The sequence below is a fragment of the Trachurus japonicus genome, chromosome 22 (assembly GCF_045865225.1).
Source record: "Trachurus japonicus isolate A0001 chromosome 22, Traja_1.0".
NCBI lineage: Eukaryota > Metazoa > Chordata > Actinopteri > Carangiformes > Carangidae > Trachurus > Trachurus japonicus.
Window position 1 is genome coordinate 1152159 of NC_140928.1, and position 17500 is coordinate 1169658.

Here is a 17500-nt window from a genome sequence, read left to right on the forward strand (position 1 = left end):
CTGCATTTATTCATTTCACGGCATTATGAATGTGTAAAATCAAATCTAGTCAAAATAAACTCACATAGTTTTATTAGTAGCCTATAGTCCGTTGTTCCAAACAGTTTGTCTCAAAGGGCTTTACATCCCATCATAACAACATCCTCTGTCCTCAGACCCATTACTAATTATACACTAGATACTTTAGTATCTATTAATACCGGAGCAGTTATTGATCCTCCAGGGAAACGGTCATCATCATGAGACGGTCTGGTCCTTTAACGGTTCAGTTTCACAAAGCAAAAGACAAACAGGATTCATATTAATAATAAACTCCAAATTTAAAGAACTGAGTGACTTAAAGTTCTTAAACAATAGTGATGGTCACTACAATGATGCAGGAACTTATAAGTTACAGATTAAATGTTTCTATGAAAATAAATGACCAAGTCAAAACATGCGAACAAAAAAAAGATTTAAAATGTTTTAAATGTTTACAACAGTTTGAACTATTCGGGTCATTAAAGGGACAACGAGGAGTTTTGGAAAAGCGAAGCGTTTTCACACTACATTTATGAGCCTCCGCGCACACCGTAAAATTCTTTTGACCGGCGCAAGATAGACTCATGTTTTCATTCATCAATAATTAAAGTCAGAGGTTCAAAGAGGTTCAGATACCACCGTAGTTCCGACCATAAATGGCGATTCAGCTACGTTATTCTCATGACTCGTTGCGAAACTGAAAGTAAAGAAACGCTGGTCGGCTCGACCAGCATTTCCACCACCACTAATAATAACAAAATAACCATAGAGACAGAATGATATATTTATCGAAAAAGGGCCCATTAACAAGTGTGGGTAGCGGAGATTCATCCACATTAACGTGAGACTTTTTTATAACCGATTAGAAACTCCTCGTTGTCCCTTTAACTGTTTCTTTAAATAGTTTTTTTTTAATGAAACAAATGAGGCAGAAACATTTAAATTCCAACCAATTCATTGTTGTGTAAATAAATTCACATGATGAAGACTGACCCCCCCCCCCATGATCACTCAGTGGTTACAGAAAGTAAAACATGTCTACATGATGGAATATATGACGGCCCAATTACAGCTAAAAGTACCTGTTTTTATGAGAAGGTGGACCCCAGTTACCGAGTATCTCGCTTAAGACTCTTATACCCCTTTTTTTGGGGGGGAATATAGAACCAGATAAAATATGTGCAATACCCTTTACAGTGCTATTTGTGTGACAGATGAGACCCAATCTCAAGATGTTTTGATCTGTTTTCCTTTGTGATGTTAATTGCCTGTTAATGTGCATAAAGGCAATAAAGTTATAAAAAAAATAAAAATAAATAAAAGTCACATGAGTGTAACTGAACCTTTAACTTCTGCCTCGTCAGATTCATCCGTTCACTGTGGCGTTGATGACATCACTGATCTTCACTATCAGGTTGATGGAATCACCTTAAGACATAGCCTACATCACTGTCGCCATAGCAACGACAGCAAACCACAGATTATCACTCCTCATCATTAATGTGTTTCTATGTGTGTGTGTGTCTTTCCTTCCTTCCTTCCTTCCTTCCTTCCGTCCTTCCCTTCATCCTTAATTCTTCCCTCCTTTTTGACCCAATTGACCTGATCTGTTCCCTATCCCTCCATCTTTCTTTCCTTCCCTTTTCCCTTCCTTCTTTCCCTTCTTTCTTCCTTCTTCTTCCTTCCTTGAATGAATATGTTCCCTCCCTCCATCTTTTTTCCTTCCTTTTTCTCTTCCTTCTTTCCACAATCCTTTTTCCCTCCTTCCTTCCTTCCTTCCTTCCTTCCTTCCTTCCTTCCTTCCTTCCTTCCCTTCAACTTCTTCTTCCTTCCTCTTTTGACCCAAATTACCTGGGCTGTGTCCGAAATCACCCCCTACTCACTATATAGTGACCACGCCATTTTGTAGTGGTGTCCGAATGTTTAGTGATTATTAATGTTCACTACATAGTGACTGAATCTATCCCACAATTCACCGCGAAATGTAGTGAACATCCGATGGTCACTAACCGGAGCAAGATATCCCATCATGCATTGCGGTCACGGATCGACGCCGTTAACACACCGGCCCAGAAGTAGTAGTAGAAGTAGTGCAGCAGCCTCAATAAATGCGTCCAGCTGCCAGAGTTGTCCGGTTGCAGCTTCCACAGACTCCCACAACAAACGTCAGAGTAAATTTCCTAACAAGCGTTATAAACTGACCACAGACTCTGGATATCGATGCTAATTTCTGTTAGCCCGACTATGGTGTTTTACATTAACGTTAGCATTAAGCTAGCGGACTTTATGCTTAGTTGTGACACTGGCTGTGTGTGTTTTGAATGTTGTTTCAAACTATGTGGGTTTGATTGAACATCTTTGATGCTTAAATATATATATATTACCGCTTAATATATTGCTTTACTCCTCTACACCGGCCGTTGCCATGGTTGTATCCATGGTACCTGCACCAGCTGTTACAATCGCTGTCGGAACGTTTTAATTACGCGACGTAATACGTCATTAACTGTGCGGCGGAGTAGTGTCCGAAAGTGTTTTTTTATTTGACCAGTGAGTCACTATATTGAATTCACTATATAGGGAGTAGGGAGGAGGGAATGAGTGAGTGATTTCGGACACAACCCTGATCTGTTCCCTATACCTCCATCTTTCTTTCCTTCCCTTTTCCCTTCCTTCTTTCCCTTCTTTCTTCCTTCTTCTTCCTTCCTTGAACGAATCTGTTCCCTCCCTCCATCTTTTTTCCTTCCTTTTTCCCTCCCTTCCTTCCTTCCTTCCTTCCTTCCTTCCTTCCTTCCTTCCTTCCTTCCTTTTTGACCCAATCTGTTCCCTATAACTCCATCTTTCTTTCCTTCCCTTTTCCCTTCCTTCTTTCCTCCCATCTTTCCCTTTGTCCTTCCTTCCTTCCTTCCTTCCCTTCGTCCTTCCTTCTTCCTTCCTTTTTGACCCAATCTGTTCCCTCTCTCCTTCTATCTTTCCTTCCTTTTCCCTTCCTTCTTTCCTCCCATCTCTCCCTTCGTCCTTCCTTTCTTTCTTCCTTGACCCAGGAGGACGACAGGAGGAGGTCAGAGGTCGCCTCCTATCTGTGACCTGTGACCTCACAGACCTGGTCACACACACACACACACACACACTCACACACTCACACACACACACACACACACACACACACACACACACACACACACACACTCACACACTCACACACACACACACACACACACACACACACACACACACACACTCACACACTCACACACACACACACACACACACACACACAGACACTGAGGCAGGTTCAGGCCGCGTCCTCGTTGTCTGATTAACGACACAATTAACCAGCTGTGTGTGTGTGTGTGTGTGTGTAGTGAGATCACTTTAATGACCTCATCATCATCATCATCTTCTTCTCTCTCGGCCTCTGGAGTCGGGGGGAGGGGGTTGGGGTGGTCAGAGAGTTCATCAGCTCCTCTCCTGTGATTGGTCAGAGACAGAAATAGATCCATAGATCCCAGGGGGGGGGGGGGGCTCCCTGCTGACCCCCCCTCTGTTGTTCAGCTGAGACTCACAACGGTTTGGTCCAACCTGCCTGTCTGCAGCGAGAACAACATATATATATTTAACCCTCTATGGTACCATACCACTTTCTGGCCTGTCACATCTCCACAATTCATCCCATTTAATGCTGTAATACTTTAAAAAAGAGAGGAGACCTTAGAGAACCAATAACAAAGCTTTAATTTATCACATGACTTTCAAGAAGCCACTGAAACCCTTTTTTGCAGACTTTTTCAAAGGAAACAGGTTTGCCATTTTGCTCCACTAAAACGGTCTGAAAACATACAGTAACTTCCTGGCCCTTTTTCATCTGGAACAAAATATATTTACACTAATCGATTAGTAAAGTTTAATTTGTAATAGTTCCATGCAATTTATTTACTTATTAAATAATGGAAACTTGTTAAAATGCACCTGTTGCCCCAAAGCAACGACGTACCATTATAGAAAACTGCAGCGTTGCCTTGAGGCGACAGTGGACCATTATGGAATCAATATTACATTATGAGACTATGGTAGTGTGTGTTTAGGTGTAAATATAATGTTCAAAAACATATCATTCATCATCATTTTGTTTTTTATCCTTAATAAATGTGATTTTGGATGCAGTAAAGTAACATCAGGCTATTATGATGATGATGAGGAGGATGAGGATGAGGCCAGTGAAGGTGAAAGTCTACAGAGACTGGTCGGTGTTTCTAATACAGTAGATGATGAACTGTAATGGTACAATGTTGCCTACAAGCAACAAACCACAAAAACTTCCAAAAATAAATAATTTTTTAAAAATTTCTTTAGATTATGTTTATTTAGTCTATTTTGAGACATAAAAACACTCCAAACATTTTTTTCCCCACTGGCATCATAGTGCAGCGTACCATAGAGGGATATATATGATATAACTATATACAGCTCTGTAAAAAATGAAGACACCACTCCAAAATGATGAGTTCCTCTGGTTTTACTATTCATAGCTGTGTGTTTGAGTAAAATGAACACTTTTGTTTCATTCTATAACCTACTGACACAATTTCTCCCAAATTGGAAATACAATTATTGTCATTTAGAGCATTTATTTATTTATTTGCAGAAAATGGCAACAGGTCAAAATATTAAAACAATTCTGGTGTTTTCAGACCTTACCATATAATTACAAAGAAAACAAGTTCATATTCATTTTAAAACAACACAATAGCCTACTACTTGTTAGACTTAGGAAGAGTTTAGAAATCAACATTGGTGAATACACACTGCAAAAACTCAACATCTTTCCAAGAATATTTGTCTTATTTCTTGTCCAAATGTCTCATTTCTAGTCCAAACTAATCTCTTTCCACTTAAAATAAGACTCATCACCTAAAAATGAACTTGTTTTTAGATCATTTTCACTTGTTTCAAACTAATTGTCACTTGAAATAAGTAGAAAAATCTGCCAGTGAAAGCAAGTTTTTTGTGCTTGTAATAAGAAAAAAAAACTTGCTCCACTGTCAGATTTTTCTACTTATTTCAAGTGAAAATCTGCTTGAAAGAAGTAAAAAGTGTCTAAAAACAAGCTGCTTTTTAATGTGATGAGTCTTATTCTAAGTAGAATGAGATTTGTTTTGACTAGAAATGACATTTTGACTGGAAATGAGACAAATATTCTTGGTAAGACTTTGAGTTTTTGCAGTGCATACTTTTTTTCTTATGACATTTTGACATAACATGTTACAGCAGCAGTAGGTAGTATACAGAGCTGCAGTCTAGCTCTAGACAGTCAAACAGATTACGTGTGTGTCTGCGTCCATATTGGTCTGTTATGAGTGAACAACAGTCTCATCTTGTAGCCTGACATGTCACAAAGTCACAAAGTCACAAATAGTCCAGGCAATTTAGCTCATTTTGGACCCAAAAATAGAACTAATTGTAACAGAAGGTTTTTCACCATACATCATTTCTATGAGGTGTCTAGAACAACATACTAAAAGTCCTAAGAAATCCTAGTTGGGGAAATATGTTTAATTCTCATCATTATTTACTGTATAAAGTCTATGGTGCTGACAACAATACACCCTAATGGGGCTTCATGGCTTCTTGACCATTAGTCAATTAGTGTTGAGCTCATTTACATATTTAAATTAATTTTCCAAGAAACTTTAAATACAGAAATGTTACTTTTCATGTATACTTTTATTGTGTGAAGTGTGATTGTGGTAGGAGTAAAGGAAGAAAATAAGCCTATTCGGGTGTATTTTGGGCATATTCCATTAGTGTATTGCTCATTTGCATATTCAATTTCATTTTCCAAGAAACTTGTAATACAAAAAATGTTACTTTTAATGTCTATTTTCATTGTGTAAAGTTTCATTGTGGTAGGAGTAAAGGAAAAAAAGAAGCCTATTTGGGTGTATTTTGGGCATTTTTGATTAGTGTAAGGCTCATTTGCATATTCAAATTAATTTTCAAAGAAACTTGTAATACAAAAAATGTTACATGTCATGTCTACTTTCATTGTGTAAAGTTTCATTGTGATAGCAGTAAAGGAAAAAAATAGCCCCATTGGGGTGTGTTGTTGTCAGCACCATAGACTTTATACAGTAAATAATGATGAGAATTAAACATATTTCCCCAACTAGGATTTCTTAGGACTTTTAGTATGTTGTTCTAGACACCTCATAGAAATGATGTATGGTGAAAAACATTCTGTGACAATTAGTCTGTCGGAAAACGCTATTTTGCCTGGACTAAAAGTGGTCCAATCCACAGAGAGCTAAAGTCCAGTGTAGCTACTGATTATTTGATTATTAGCTGGGATGGTGTGAGAGCCCTTTTATGCCGTTCTTCTTTTATTCATTCCCACTGTAATAACTGTGAGTGAAGGTTTCAGTTCAACTTTGAATCTTGATAATAATCACAGTGACCTCGTCTCTAGGGAACCAAGATGGCTGCAGCACACACACACACACACACACACACACACACACACACACACACACACACACACACACACACACACGCCACCACCACCTTGAGGCTTTAATCTCAGAGGTCACGACAGTGTCACCACATCAAGTATCACAACACTGAGTCAGTGTGTGTGTGTGTGTGTGTGTGTGTGTGTGTGTGTGTGTGTGTGTGTGTGTGTGTGTGTGTGTGTGTGTGTGTGTGTGTGTCTCACCTCAGGAGGAAACAGCAGCTTTAACTAGAAAAAACATTTCCAAGAATGGAAATAGTGTGAATGCTGAAAGCAATGCTGAATGAGCTGAAGAAAGAAAGAAAGAAAGAAAGAAAGAAAGAAAGAAAGAAAGAAAGAAAGAAGAGAGAAAAAAGAAAAGGACAGAAGGAAAGAAAGAAAATCGGAAGGGTAGATGGAGAAAGAAAGAAAGAAAGAAAGAAAGAAAGAAAGAAAGAAAGAAAGAAAGAAAGAAAGAACAAAAGGACAGAAAGAAAGAAAAAGACACAGAGAGAAGGGTAGATAGAGAAAGAAAAAGGTAAGAAAAACAGAATAATAGAAGATAACGAGAATAGAGAATGAATGAAAGAGACAGAGGGGTAGTAAGAAAGAAGGAAAGAAATTGGGGTGGATAAATGAAAGAGAGAGATATACAGAGAGCGGTAGAAAGAAAGAAAGAAAGAAAGAAAGAAAGAAAGAAAGAAAGAAAGAAAGAAAGAAAAAAAGAACGAAAGGACAGAAATAAAGAAAAATGCCTTCAGCATTCACACTAATTAAACTGGTCAGAGACACCGAGTGTGTGTGTGTGTGTGTGTGTGTGTGTGTGTGTGTGTGTGTGTGTGTGTGTGTGTGTGTTATTAAACACTCAGACGTAATTGTCACTTCAGGCACAGATGCAGAGAGGGACACACACACACACACACACACACACACAGCAGCAGGTTTATTACCCAGAATGCAGCAGCAGCTCGTCGTGATAACATCAGGTGATCTGTCTCTCTCCTCCGTTGCCGTGGCGACGGTGTTATCTCTCTCTGCCTGCAGGTCTGAGCTCGCTGCTGCTCGTCTACCTGAGTCGACAGTGACTGACAGCTGACCACCGTCGCCCCGACAACCAGAGTTCAACCTGAGGTTACCGCGGTGACCCGAGGTCCTGCTCTGTGTGTGTGTGTATGTGTGTGTGTGTGTGTGTGTGGTCCTCTGCCGCCCCCTGCTGCCTCACACACACACACACACACACACACACACACACACACACACACACACACACACACACACACACACACACACCTGGAGCTTCTGTCTGTCCTTATATGGAGACGTGTGTGTGTGTGTGTGTGTGTGTGTGTGTTTCTTCCTGGGGTCAAAACATCTCACAAACATTTATTTTTCGAAATTCAACACAGCAACACAAAACATAAAAAAAGCTCACATCTCATTTACAAACTGTACTTAAAGGGATAGTTCAACATTTTTGTCAAATTGGCCCATCACCATAATCCCTATAGTCATAGCAGTAGGTTCGTTACCTTTAATTGTCGGTGCAAGCTGTTTTTAGAACGGCGGAGCAGAGCTGTGAGCTGCTCAGAGCTACGCTATCTATCTATCTATCTATCTATCTATCTATCTATCTATCTATCTATCTATCTATCTATCTATCTATCTATCTATCTATCTATCTATCTATCTAATCAGTTTATTACTGGCGACAGCTACAACACTCATCACTGTGACCTGTATTCTAAAGTTGGACGGCCCTCATTATCTACCAGGCTGATCGACACTGGATTTTATTTATTTTTAAAGCTCCCACTGGTCTTTTACCATCTTATATTACAGTAACTCGCTAGTATATTTTACTGTAATGCAGGTCCCCATCGCACACACTCAACAGACTGGCTCACACTGCAGCTTCCCTCTGTTACTGTAACACTGAACTTGGAAAGACCAGCTTCTCTTACTGTTGCACCTTCAACCTGGAACTCTATGCAAAATCATCTGAAACTCACCTCACTTTTACCAATAGGGCAATTTAAATCCATAATTACATCATATTTTACCTCTAACTGCTCCTGTTTTGACTGTAACTACACTTATGTATTCAAGTTATTGTTATGCTCATGTATGTTTGTTATGTCTGAATATGTATGTATGTCTCAATTGTTTTTTCTTCTGTCTTTATTATATGTTCTGTGTTTCATCTCGGCTATATTGTAAATGAGGTTGCTCCTCAATATATCTTCGAGTTTAAATAAAGGTTATGAATGAATGAATGAATGAATGAATCTATCTATCTATCTATCTATCTATCTATCTATCTATCTATCTATCTATCTATCTATCTATCTATCTATCTATCTATCTATCTATCTATCTATCTATCTATCTATCTATCTATCTATCTATCTATTTAAAGTCAAAAGTCTGGACTCATTTTCTCATCCAGTGGTTTTTCTTTATCTTCATAACTTTCTACATTGTAGATTCAAACTGAGACGTCAGAACTATGAAGGAACTCACATGGAGTTATAGGCAAGGCAAGGCATCTTTATTTATATAGCGTTAGCATTTCAAACCAAGGCAACTCAATGTGCTTTACATAAAGACAAAACATTACTGTAAAAACAAGAAGCATAAGACAGAATAAAAACAAACAAAACACTAAAAACAGAGTTAAGAGCAAATAAAAGTAAAATAAAAGAAAATAGATAAAGTTTTAAGTTCTCAGCTATAAGCACGTGAAAAGAGAAATGTTTTTAACCTGGATTTAAAAGTGCTGACAGTTGGGGCTGATCTCAGTTCTGCTGGTAGTTTGTTCCACTTGTGAGCAGCATAACAGCTAAATGCTGCTTCACCATGTCTGGTCTGAACTCTGAGCTCCACTATCTGACCTGAGTCAGTAGATCTCAGAGCTCTACTGGGTTTATACTCTACTGACATGTCATTCATGTATTCTGGACCTAAACCATTCAGTGATTTGCAGTTGCAGAACTTTAAAATCTATTCTGTAGCTGACTGGGAGCCAGTGTAAGGTCTTAAGAACCGGGCTGATGTGATCTGATCTCTTTGTTCTGGTTAAAACTCGAGCTGCAGCGTTCTGTTATAAAGTGTTACTGTAATAAAACCCAAAGTGTCTCTGTCCTCTGAGCTAAACCACGTCCTCTTCCAGGAGTAGCTACCAGCTGCTGCCATCGGGAGGCGCTACAGAGCCGTTTCAAACTCTCCTTTATCCCCACCTCCATCTCATTACTAAATAAACAAACCAACACCTCTAGGGTAGTGGAGGGTAGGCCTTATGTTCCCTGCTTTTTAGTTTTTAGTTTAATTTGAACTCTGTATTGTAATCTATCCAGAACTCTGTATTTGAACCTATTTGTTGCACTCTCTGCACTTTTTTGGGTATGTAGCCTATGTCATTGATACTGTTGTACTATATTCTGTTGTGTATGTATTAACAAGGCAGCTGTTTCTTCCTGCTCTACTTGCCCAAGACACATTTTCCTTGCGGGGACAAATAAAGTTTTTTTGATTTGATTTGATTAGATGTGATGTGATAAAGCAGCTGAGACAGTTGAGGATGAGTCAGAGCAGAGTGAAGGTCAAACAGCAACGAGGATCTAAAGTCTGAGAGAAGCAAAAGGAGGAAACTGAGAAACATCTAACATATATAAAACATATTCAGCTTTGGTGTTTACTACATAATAACTCCATGTGAGTTCCTTCATGACGTCTCAGTTTCAATCTACAACAGAAAGTGATAAAAATAAAGAAAAACCACTGGATGAGAAGATGAGTCCAGACTGTGGACTGGTGGTGGAGATAAACATATAGGCTACATACATTTACACATACATACAGTATGTATATGTGTTTGTGTGTGTGTATGTGTATGACACACACATATGTATTATATGTATATAAATATATATATATGTATATGTATAGCCTATATGTATTATACATATACATAGCCTATATATATGTATGAAGGAAGGAGTTCCACTGCAGTGTGGTCACTTCAATAGTGATTTATTATATTATTTAAAAGTTAAAGCAGCAGTCAGGTGAATGTTAGTGTTAATCTAAGTCTTAAATAGTTGTATCTTCCGACAGCAATCACTTCTATTCATTAGATTCACATGACGTCACTGTGTTTCTGCGCCACCATATTTGTGTCCGAATCAGGGCGATCTGGGCACAGATCACAGCGTCACGTTACCAGAACAAGTGGAGTAGTAGGAGGAAATCAGCAAGAGACCGAAAATTGACGTTATTTGAAAGATGCCAGGATTATATTGTGCTGTTGACTGTGATAGCAGTCGCCAAAGAAACCCCGGACTGCAGTTTTATTCCATCCCAAAAGACGTAAAGTTATAGACGGAATAAATGGTTGACTGCAGGCAGTCTATCAGTGGCAGCGTGGGCTGTGACAAGTCTCACAAAAAGAGGGGATTCACTTTTTTTTTAATAACATGGATATATTGAATTCTGCATTTTGATTACTTTCTTATTAATTCCTCACTGATTCTGCATTTAGGGTCTTTTATTTCTGTATAACAGACCGTTGCTAAGTAAAACGGGCCGTTGCTAGGGACGCCGCTCTGATCAGCGGAGCAGGGCAGAAGAACTATCAAGGCTTTTTACCTTGTGTTTCATTTTTACCAGCTTAATGTTAGAAAAATGACTTGTAGCTTGTTAGAGGGAGAGTGGAGGCTCTCTGCCTCCCTCACCGCTGCTGGAACCAAACCTGCGATCAGAGCGGACAGAGCGGACGGGCCAGCGCAGTGTGTCTGTGCCACCGCGAGTCCGTGACACAAACGTGTCCCGTAACCGTCATCTCTTATGACAGACAGGACGACATAAATGCACATATTGTAACATTTACATGATAATTCATCAATCTACTGATTGATTATCAAAAAACAACTACACACGAGTCGACAGGAGGAGGGTGAGGAGCAAACAGCGGAGATGTGACCGGACTAAGGACTTTGATCAACATTACGTCTCAAATTAATTAATTAATTCATAAACTGTGTAATAAGTGTGATAATATAGAGTTAGTCTGTTGTTATAGAGATATAAACCCAGACAGGATGTATGAAACCCTGTCATTTTGTCAAGAAACTGTCATTTCCATCCTGCGGTTTGCATGCTGTCATATGAGGAGACCTGTCAAATCGGACACAAACATGGCGGCGGTCCCTTCGACGTGACGTCACTGCAACCTATGAATAGAGTGTTTGGTCTGAAACACGGGTCTGTCAGTCACTCTGCTCTGCTCTGAGCCCAGGAGAAAACTTTCCTTGTATCCTACAACCTTTATCCAATGAGGAGAGAGAACGGCATAAAGGGGCAGTCCTCTCTGTGTGTGCAGCCAAGGGATGCGCGTGAATGTGGTGACGTAGGGACGAGGACTGTTATGGTGCGTTCAAGGAAACTCGTAACTGGTGTTTTTCCGACCTGTGAAGTGGTACCAGTTCGATCTGGTACGAGTTCACGGGTCAGAAGTTACGAGTGGCCGTTATAGTGACTTTCACAGGTAAAACAGGTCGGAGAAACACGAGTGGGTTGCCTGGAACGCTACAAAGTCGTAAGTTGTGACTTGAAGCTGTAATTTACGATTTCAAAAGCCGGCCTGGAACGCAGCATTAGCCAAAACCACCGGATCGCTGACTTCTGCTTTAACTTTTAAATAATATAATAAACAGCAGATACGTATATATACATATACTGTATGTATGTTTATATATGTATGCATGTATAGGCTACATACAGTATACCTATATGTATATACGTATCTGCTGTTTGGTTTCCATAGCAACTGGCAATAACAAACAAATCAATAATCCATCAATGATCCTCTTTGATCTCCAGAGTTTGTGAAAGAAAAGAAACAGTTTGACTTAAAAATAGAGTTCACATGTCGCCATGGCAACGCTCCCAAATACACACCCACTGTGTCATGTGAGCAGGGTGTGGCTGCAGCTCTATAACTGTTGCTGCTGCGCTCAGTGTCTGTGTGTGTCTGCAGCCAGGTGGACTCAGGTACGTCCCGGTGTGTGTGTCTGTGTGTGTGTATGTGTGTGTGTGTGTGTCTGTGTGTGTGTGTGTTGTTGTTGTTGTGTTAGGGGCTAAGATTCAGACGGTGAGGACAAAGTGAAGTGAGTTAGTGAATTTATGTGTTTATGAGTGTGTATGTGTGTATATGAGTTTATGTGAATGTGTTTACCGGTATTTGTGTGTGCGTGTGTGTGTGTGTGTGTTATCTGCAGCTGATAATCATAATTACAGGTTATTGTTATTAGTTATTGGTTATTAATTACCTACTGATGATCTGTTGCTTCGGTCACGGTCCGTTAACAGGAAGTAACTTGTCAAAGTAAAAGTTGCTCGGGGGAGAAGTTCTTCCAGCTGAACAGTGACGCTCCTGTTCCCCCCCCTCCCCCTCCCCCACCCCAACCACACCCCACAGACACACACACACACACACACACACACACACACACACACACACACCCAGGTGTAACTTAGTCTCTCTCTGTGTTTCAGGTCGACAGCAGCAACAGGATGAACGTAAGTCTGACTCTGTTATAACACCACACCGCAGCAGCTGGTGGGGGGGCACGGTGTGTGTGTGTGTGTGTGTGTGTGTGTGGTGGGGGGGGGGGGGGGGGCCGGACGATGGAGACTGTGACGCAGTCTCTAAGTCTCTAATCTCCTGAAAACATCAAACGCATCACGAGGAAACAAACAGCGACCTCGGTGACTTCCTGTTGCAGCCGACGCCCATGTTTGGGTCAAAACCTGAAGTGTTGACAATGACAGGAGGGGGCGGGGGTGGGGGCGGGGTCGGGGTCGCTATGGCAACACACACAGTGCAGGTGAAAGGAGACGGTGTGAAGGAGGAGGAGGAGGGTGGGGTTAGGGTGGGGTTAGGGTGGGGGGGGCTGAGTGTCAATAGACCAATAGAGCTGCATTCATGTGAAAAACCAACATGTTCATACTGAACATTCCTGATGACTCAGTCCACCCTGAACACACCCTCACACACACACACTCATCCTGACACACACACACACACACACACACACACACAAACCCTCAGACACACACACACACACTTCCTGACACACACACAGTGTTGCGTTCAGGGTCTGCGTTCACACCAAAATCTTCCAAAGTGTCAAAACACCGAAAGTCAATTCATTTTCAATGAGATTTTCAGATGAGAAGTTGAGCCCTGGTTAACTTTAGGGTGATTAACTATCTGTGCGTTCACACCAAAAGCTTCCAAAGCGTCAAAAAACACTCGAGGGTGCATCGCTTCAGACAAGACAGCTTCCAAAGACAAAACTTCTAGGAGTTCATCTTCCATTAGATCCTTGAACTTGTTTATTAGGAGATAGAGACTACAAATATCGATGCACGATTAAGAAAAGCTCAAAAGAAGTTCCTCTCATTGGCCTCGTGCGTTGCCAGGAAGTGCGTCACCATCACATGGAAGTCTGACTCCCAACTTTCTATAGGAAGACGGGTTTCAGACATGAATAGCTGTGTTCCACTTGGAAAAATGACATATAGACTCAGGAAAGACTGTAATACCTGTACAGAGATGTGGCAGCCTTATTTGGCGTATGGACACACTGTCAGCCTCTCTGATGGACGGGTTGTAGATTTACAAGCTCTTGTCTACCTTGCCTCTCAACTTTTCCCCTTTTTTTTCTTTTCTTTTCTGTCATTATTTCTCTTTTTTTTATTTTATCTCTCTCAATTTTTCTTGGTGGGTGGGTTGGGGAGGGGTTTGGAGTTCTGTGTTTGTGTTTTCATGCATATCTTGAAAAATGCTGAAAATAAGATACTCTAAAAGAGAGAGCTTCGAAAGCAGCAAATATTTTCAGCTGCTTTAGTCGCTCGTCACGTGACTGACGTCTGGTCATTGGGGAACAGAAGGACGTCTCTATTCTGACTGGTTGCCACCGAACTGCGTCATAGCTACTTACCCTAAAGTTAAAGGGACAACCAGGAGTTTTGTAAAAGTGAAGTGTTTCCACACTACATTTATGAGCCTCCGCACCGTGAAATTCTTTGACCGGGTCAAGACAGACTCATGTTTTCATTCATCAAGAATTAAAGTCAGAGGTTGGAAGACGATCACATACCGTCGTAGTTCCCACCATAAACGGAGATTCATACGGCGGCGTTATTCTCATGACTCGCCACGAAACCGAAAGTAAAGAAACGCTGGTCGGCTCGCCCAGCATTTCCACCACCACTAATAATAACAAAATAACCATAGAGACAAAACCATAGATTTATCTAAAATGGACCATTAAAGCAGATATCATCGGCACGGCCGTTTCGGCTAATGCTGTGTTCAAGGCAGGCTTTTGAAACCGTAAGTTACAGCTTCAAGTCACAACTACGACTTGGTAGCGTTCCAGGTAACCCGTAGCTCGTGTTTTTACCGTCCTGTTGTCTGTGAAAGTTCCCTATAACGGCCACTCGTAACTTCCGACCCGTGAACTCGTACCAGATCGAACTGGTATGACTTCACAGGAAGGAAAAACACAAAGTACGAGTTTCCTTGAACGCACCATGAGTTAGCAGCCCCCGCCCTTGTCAGGCATCAATTGGTCCTCGTGCTACGTCACCACATTCACGCGCATCCCTTGGCTGCACACACAGCCCTTCATGCCGTTCTCTCCCCTCATTGGATAACACTTGTATCCCACAAGGAAAATTTTCTCCTCGGGTTACAGCAGAGCAGAGTGACGGAGAGACTCGTGTTTAGGCTGAAATACTTCATGTAAGTGATTGCTGACGGAAAATAGGACTATTTAGGACTTATATTAACAAAAACATTCCACTGATATCTGCTTTAACAAGTGGTAACGTAGATTCATCCACATCAATATGAGACTTTTTTATAACCAAATAGAAACTCCTTGTTGTCCCTTTAACCAAGACTCAACTTCTCATCTGGTGACGCTTTGGTCGCTCAGTGTCGCCGGCTCATTGAAAATGAATTGACTTGTGGTGTCAACTGGCGTCACAGCGCTTCCAAAGCGTTCAAAGTGTCACCAGACGAGAAGTTGAGTCATGGTTAACTTTAGGGTTTTTTGTCCTTTGGCTCCCCAAGGACCAATGCCATCGAACTTTAAGGTCAATCACGTGACGAGCGACCAAAGTGGCAAAAAATATTTGCCGTTTTGGAAGCTGTCTGGTCTGAAGCGATGCATCCTCGAGTGTTTTTGAGGCTTTAGAAGGTTTTGGTGTGAACTGAACGCACAGTGAGGAAACTGATTCACCGCTCTCTTCCTGTTTCTGCAGCTCTCTGACGCGCTCGGTGATTGGCCCGCTGGTGGCAACCAATCAGGAGGCGGCGGCGGCGGCGGCCCCTGGCCCGGACAACCTGGACAACCGGCCAATAACCCCGCCTGGCCAGGTGAGTCCACCACACCTTCAACACAGCACTCAGCTGGCCGTATGGAAGGAATGAATTTATATTTATTGAAGTGTCATGCACCAGTTAAGGCGCCTGTAAGGCCTTACAAGACACACTTCATATTTCATATAGACAACAAACTAAATCATCAGAGCACAGACAAAACAACAACCACATAAATAATTCATTTTTTCTTATTGACCAGGCACTTTTTATGAAAGTAGCTCTAGTAAAGACTTCTTTTCTGAAGAACCATTCCAACTTTACCTCATCATCATCATCATCAGCCCAAAACCACTCAGGCTTCACATTTTGCATTTTCTGAAACAAAAACTTCCTGTTCTGGCTTCGTCATATAACAGACAATGAAACACAAAATGCAGTTCATCCTCAATTACATTTAGATTACATCTTCCCTCTTCAGGTATTGAGTTAAAGGGATAGTAGCATTTTTTTTAAAGTGGGGTTGTATGAGCTACAAATAGCCCCTAAGTACTTTAATTGCAGTAGAAGACTCTCTGCACTCCTCCCGTTAGCAATTATTATTATTTGGAGCTAACCAACTGCTGATCGGCGGGCGCTAACCCTGGGCGGAGGGATACGTGAGTTGGTTAGGTCCAAATAAAAACTGTGTTTTTCCTGCACTTTGAAGGGCTGGAAAAAATTATATTATAGTGAACAATGGAACTGTGTATTTTTTTTCAGGTAAAACCTCTTTTAGGCCGTGAAAATAGGCCGTTTCTTTGGGTCTGTTCACAACACTGTATGTTGTAAATCTCTGGGCAGGGCTATTATGGGCTGGCGTTGCTAACGGGAGGAGTGCAGAGAGTCTTCTACTGCAATTAAAGTACTTAGGGGCTATTTGGAGATCATACAACCACACTTTTGAAAAAAAGATACTATCCCTTTAAACCTATACCTACTTCTATCACCAGTTGTAGCTTCAGCTCGTGACTGTTGTGTCCCCTCAGGTCAGCCGGCCGCCAACCCCACCTGGCCGGGGGGGCCGTCGGCTGGGGGGGCAGGGGGGGTTTGGCCTGGAGGAAACCCCGCCCAGCCCCCGCAGCCCGGATGGCCCTCCCCCTCCGGACCGCCGGGGGGAAACCAGCCCGCATGGCCCTCCCCCTCCGGACCGCCGGGGGGAAACCAGCCCGCATGGCCCTCCCCCACACCTGGACCGGGACCCGTCCACCCCACGGCCCCCCAGCAGAGTCTGGTCAGTTACACATACACTAACAGTCAGAGTAACAGTGTGTAATGGAACAAATTCTCTTTTTCTGCCTGTACTCTCTCTGTGGTGTACCACAAGGCTCAATTCTCGGGCCCCTGTTATTTTTAACATACATTAACTCATTGAGTAGCAAAAACGTAATTTTACGTTTTTTGATTATATTTTTTAAATGAAGAAAGTAGACCCTCTAACGGACCTTATGTGTGAATTTGGGAACTCTATGATGAACAGAACTGAAATAGATGACGACCAAAAACTCACGATCTGGACATTTTACCATAATTTGTCTTTTGCTGGTTTCTGCATTGGGTCC

General features: G+C 41.4%; 1 protein-coding gene across 1 annotated transcript in view; it reads left to right on the plus strand.

Moving 5' to 3' along the window:
- The first annotated feature begins 13063 nt into the window (after nt 1–13063).
- The window catches only part of lgals3b (lectin, galactoside binding soluble 3b), a 9147-nt gene continuing 4710 nt past the window's right edge, over nt 13064–17500 (plus strand). Inside the window, exons 1-3 of the mRNA XM_085768147.1 lie at nt 13064–13084; nt 15842–15956; nt 16928–17172. Of these exons, the coding sequence (XP_085624273.1) occupies nt 13079–13084; nt 15842–15956; nt 16928–17172 (366 nt within the window). The 5' untranslated portion in view covers nt 13064–13078. The remainder of the gene's footprint in view (nt 13085–15841; nt 15957–16927; nt 17173–17500) is intronic.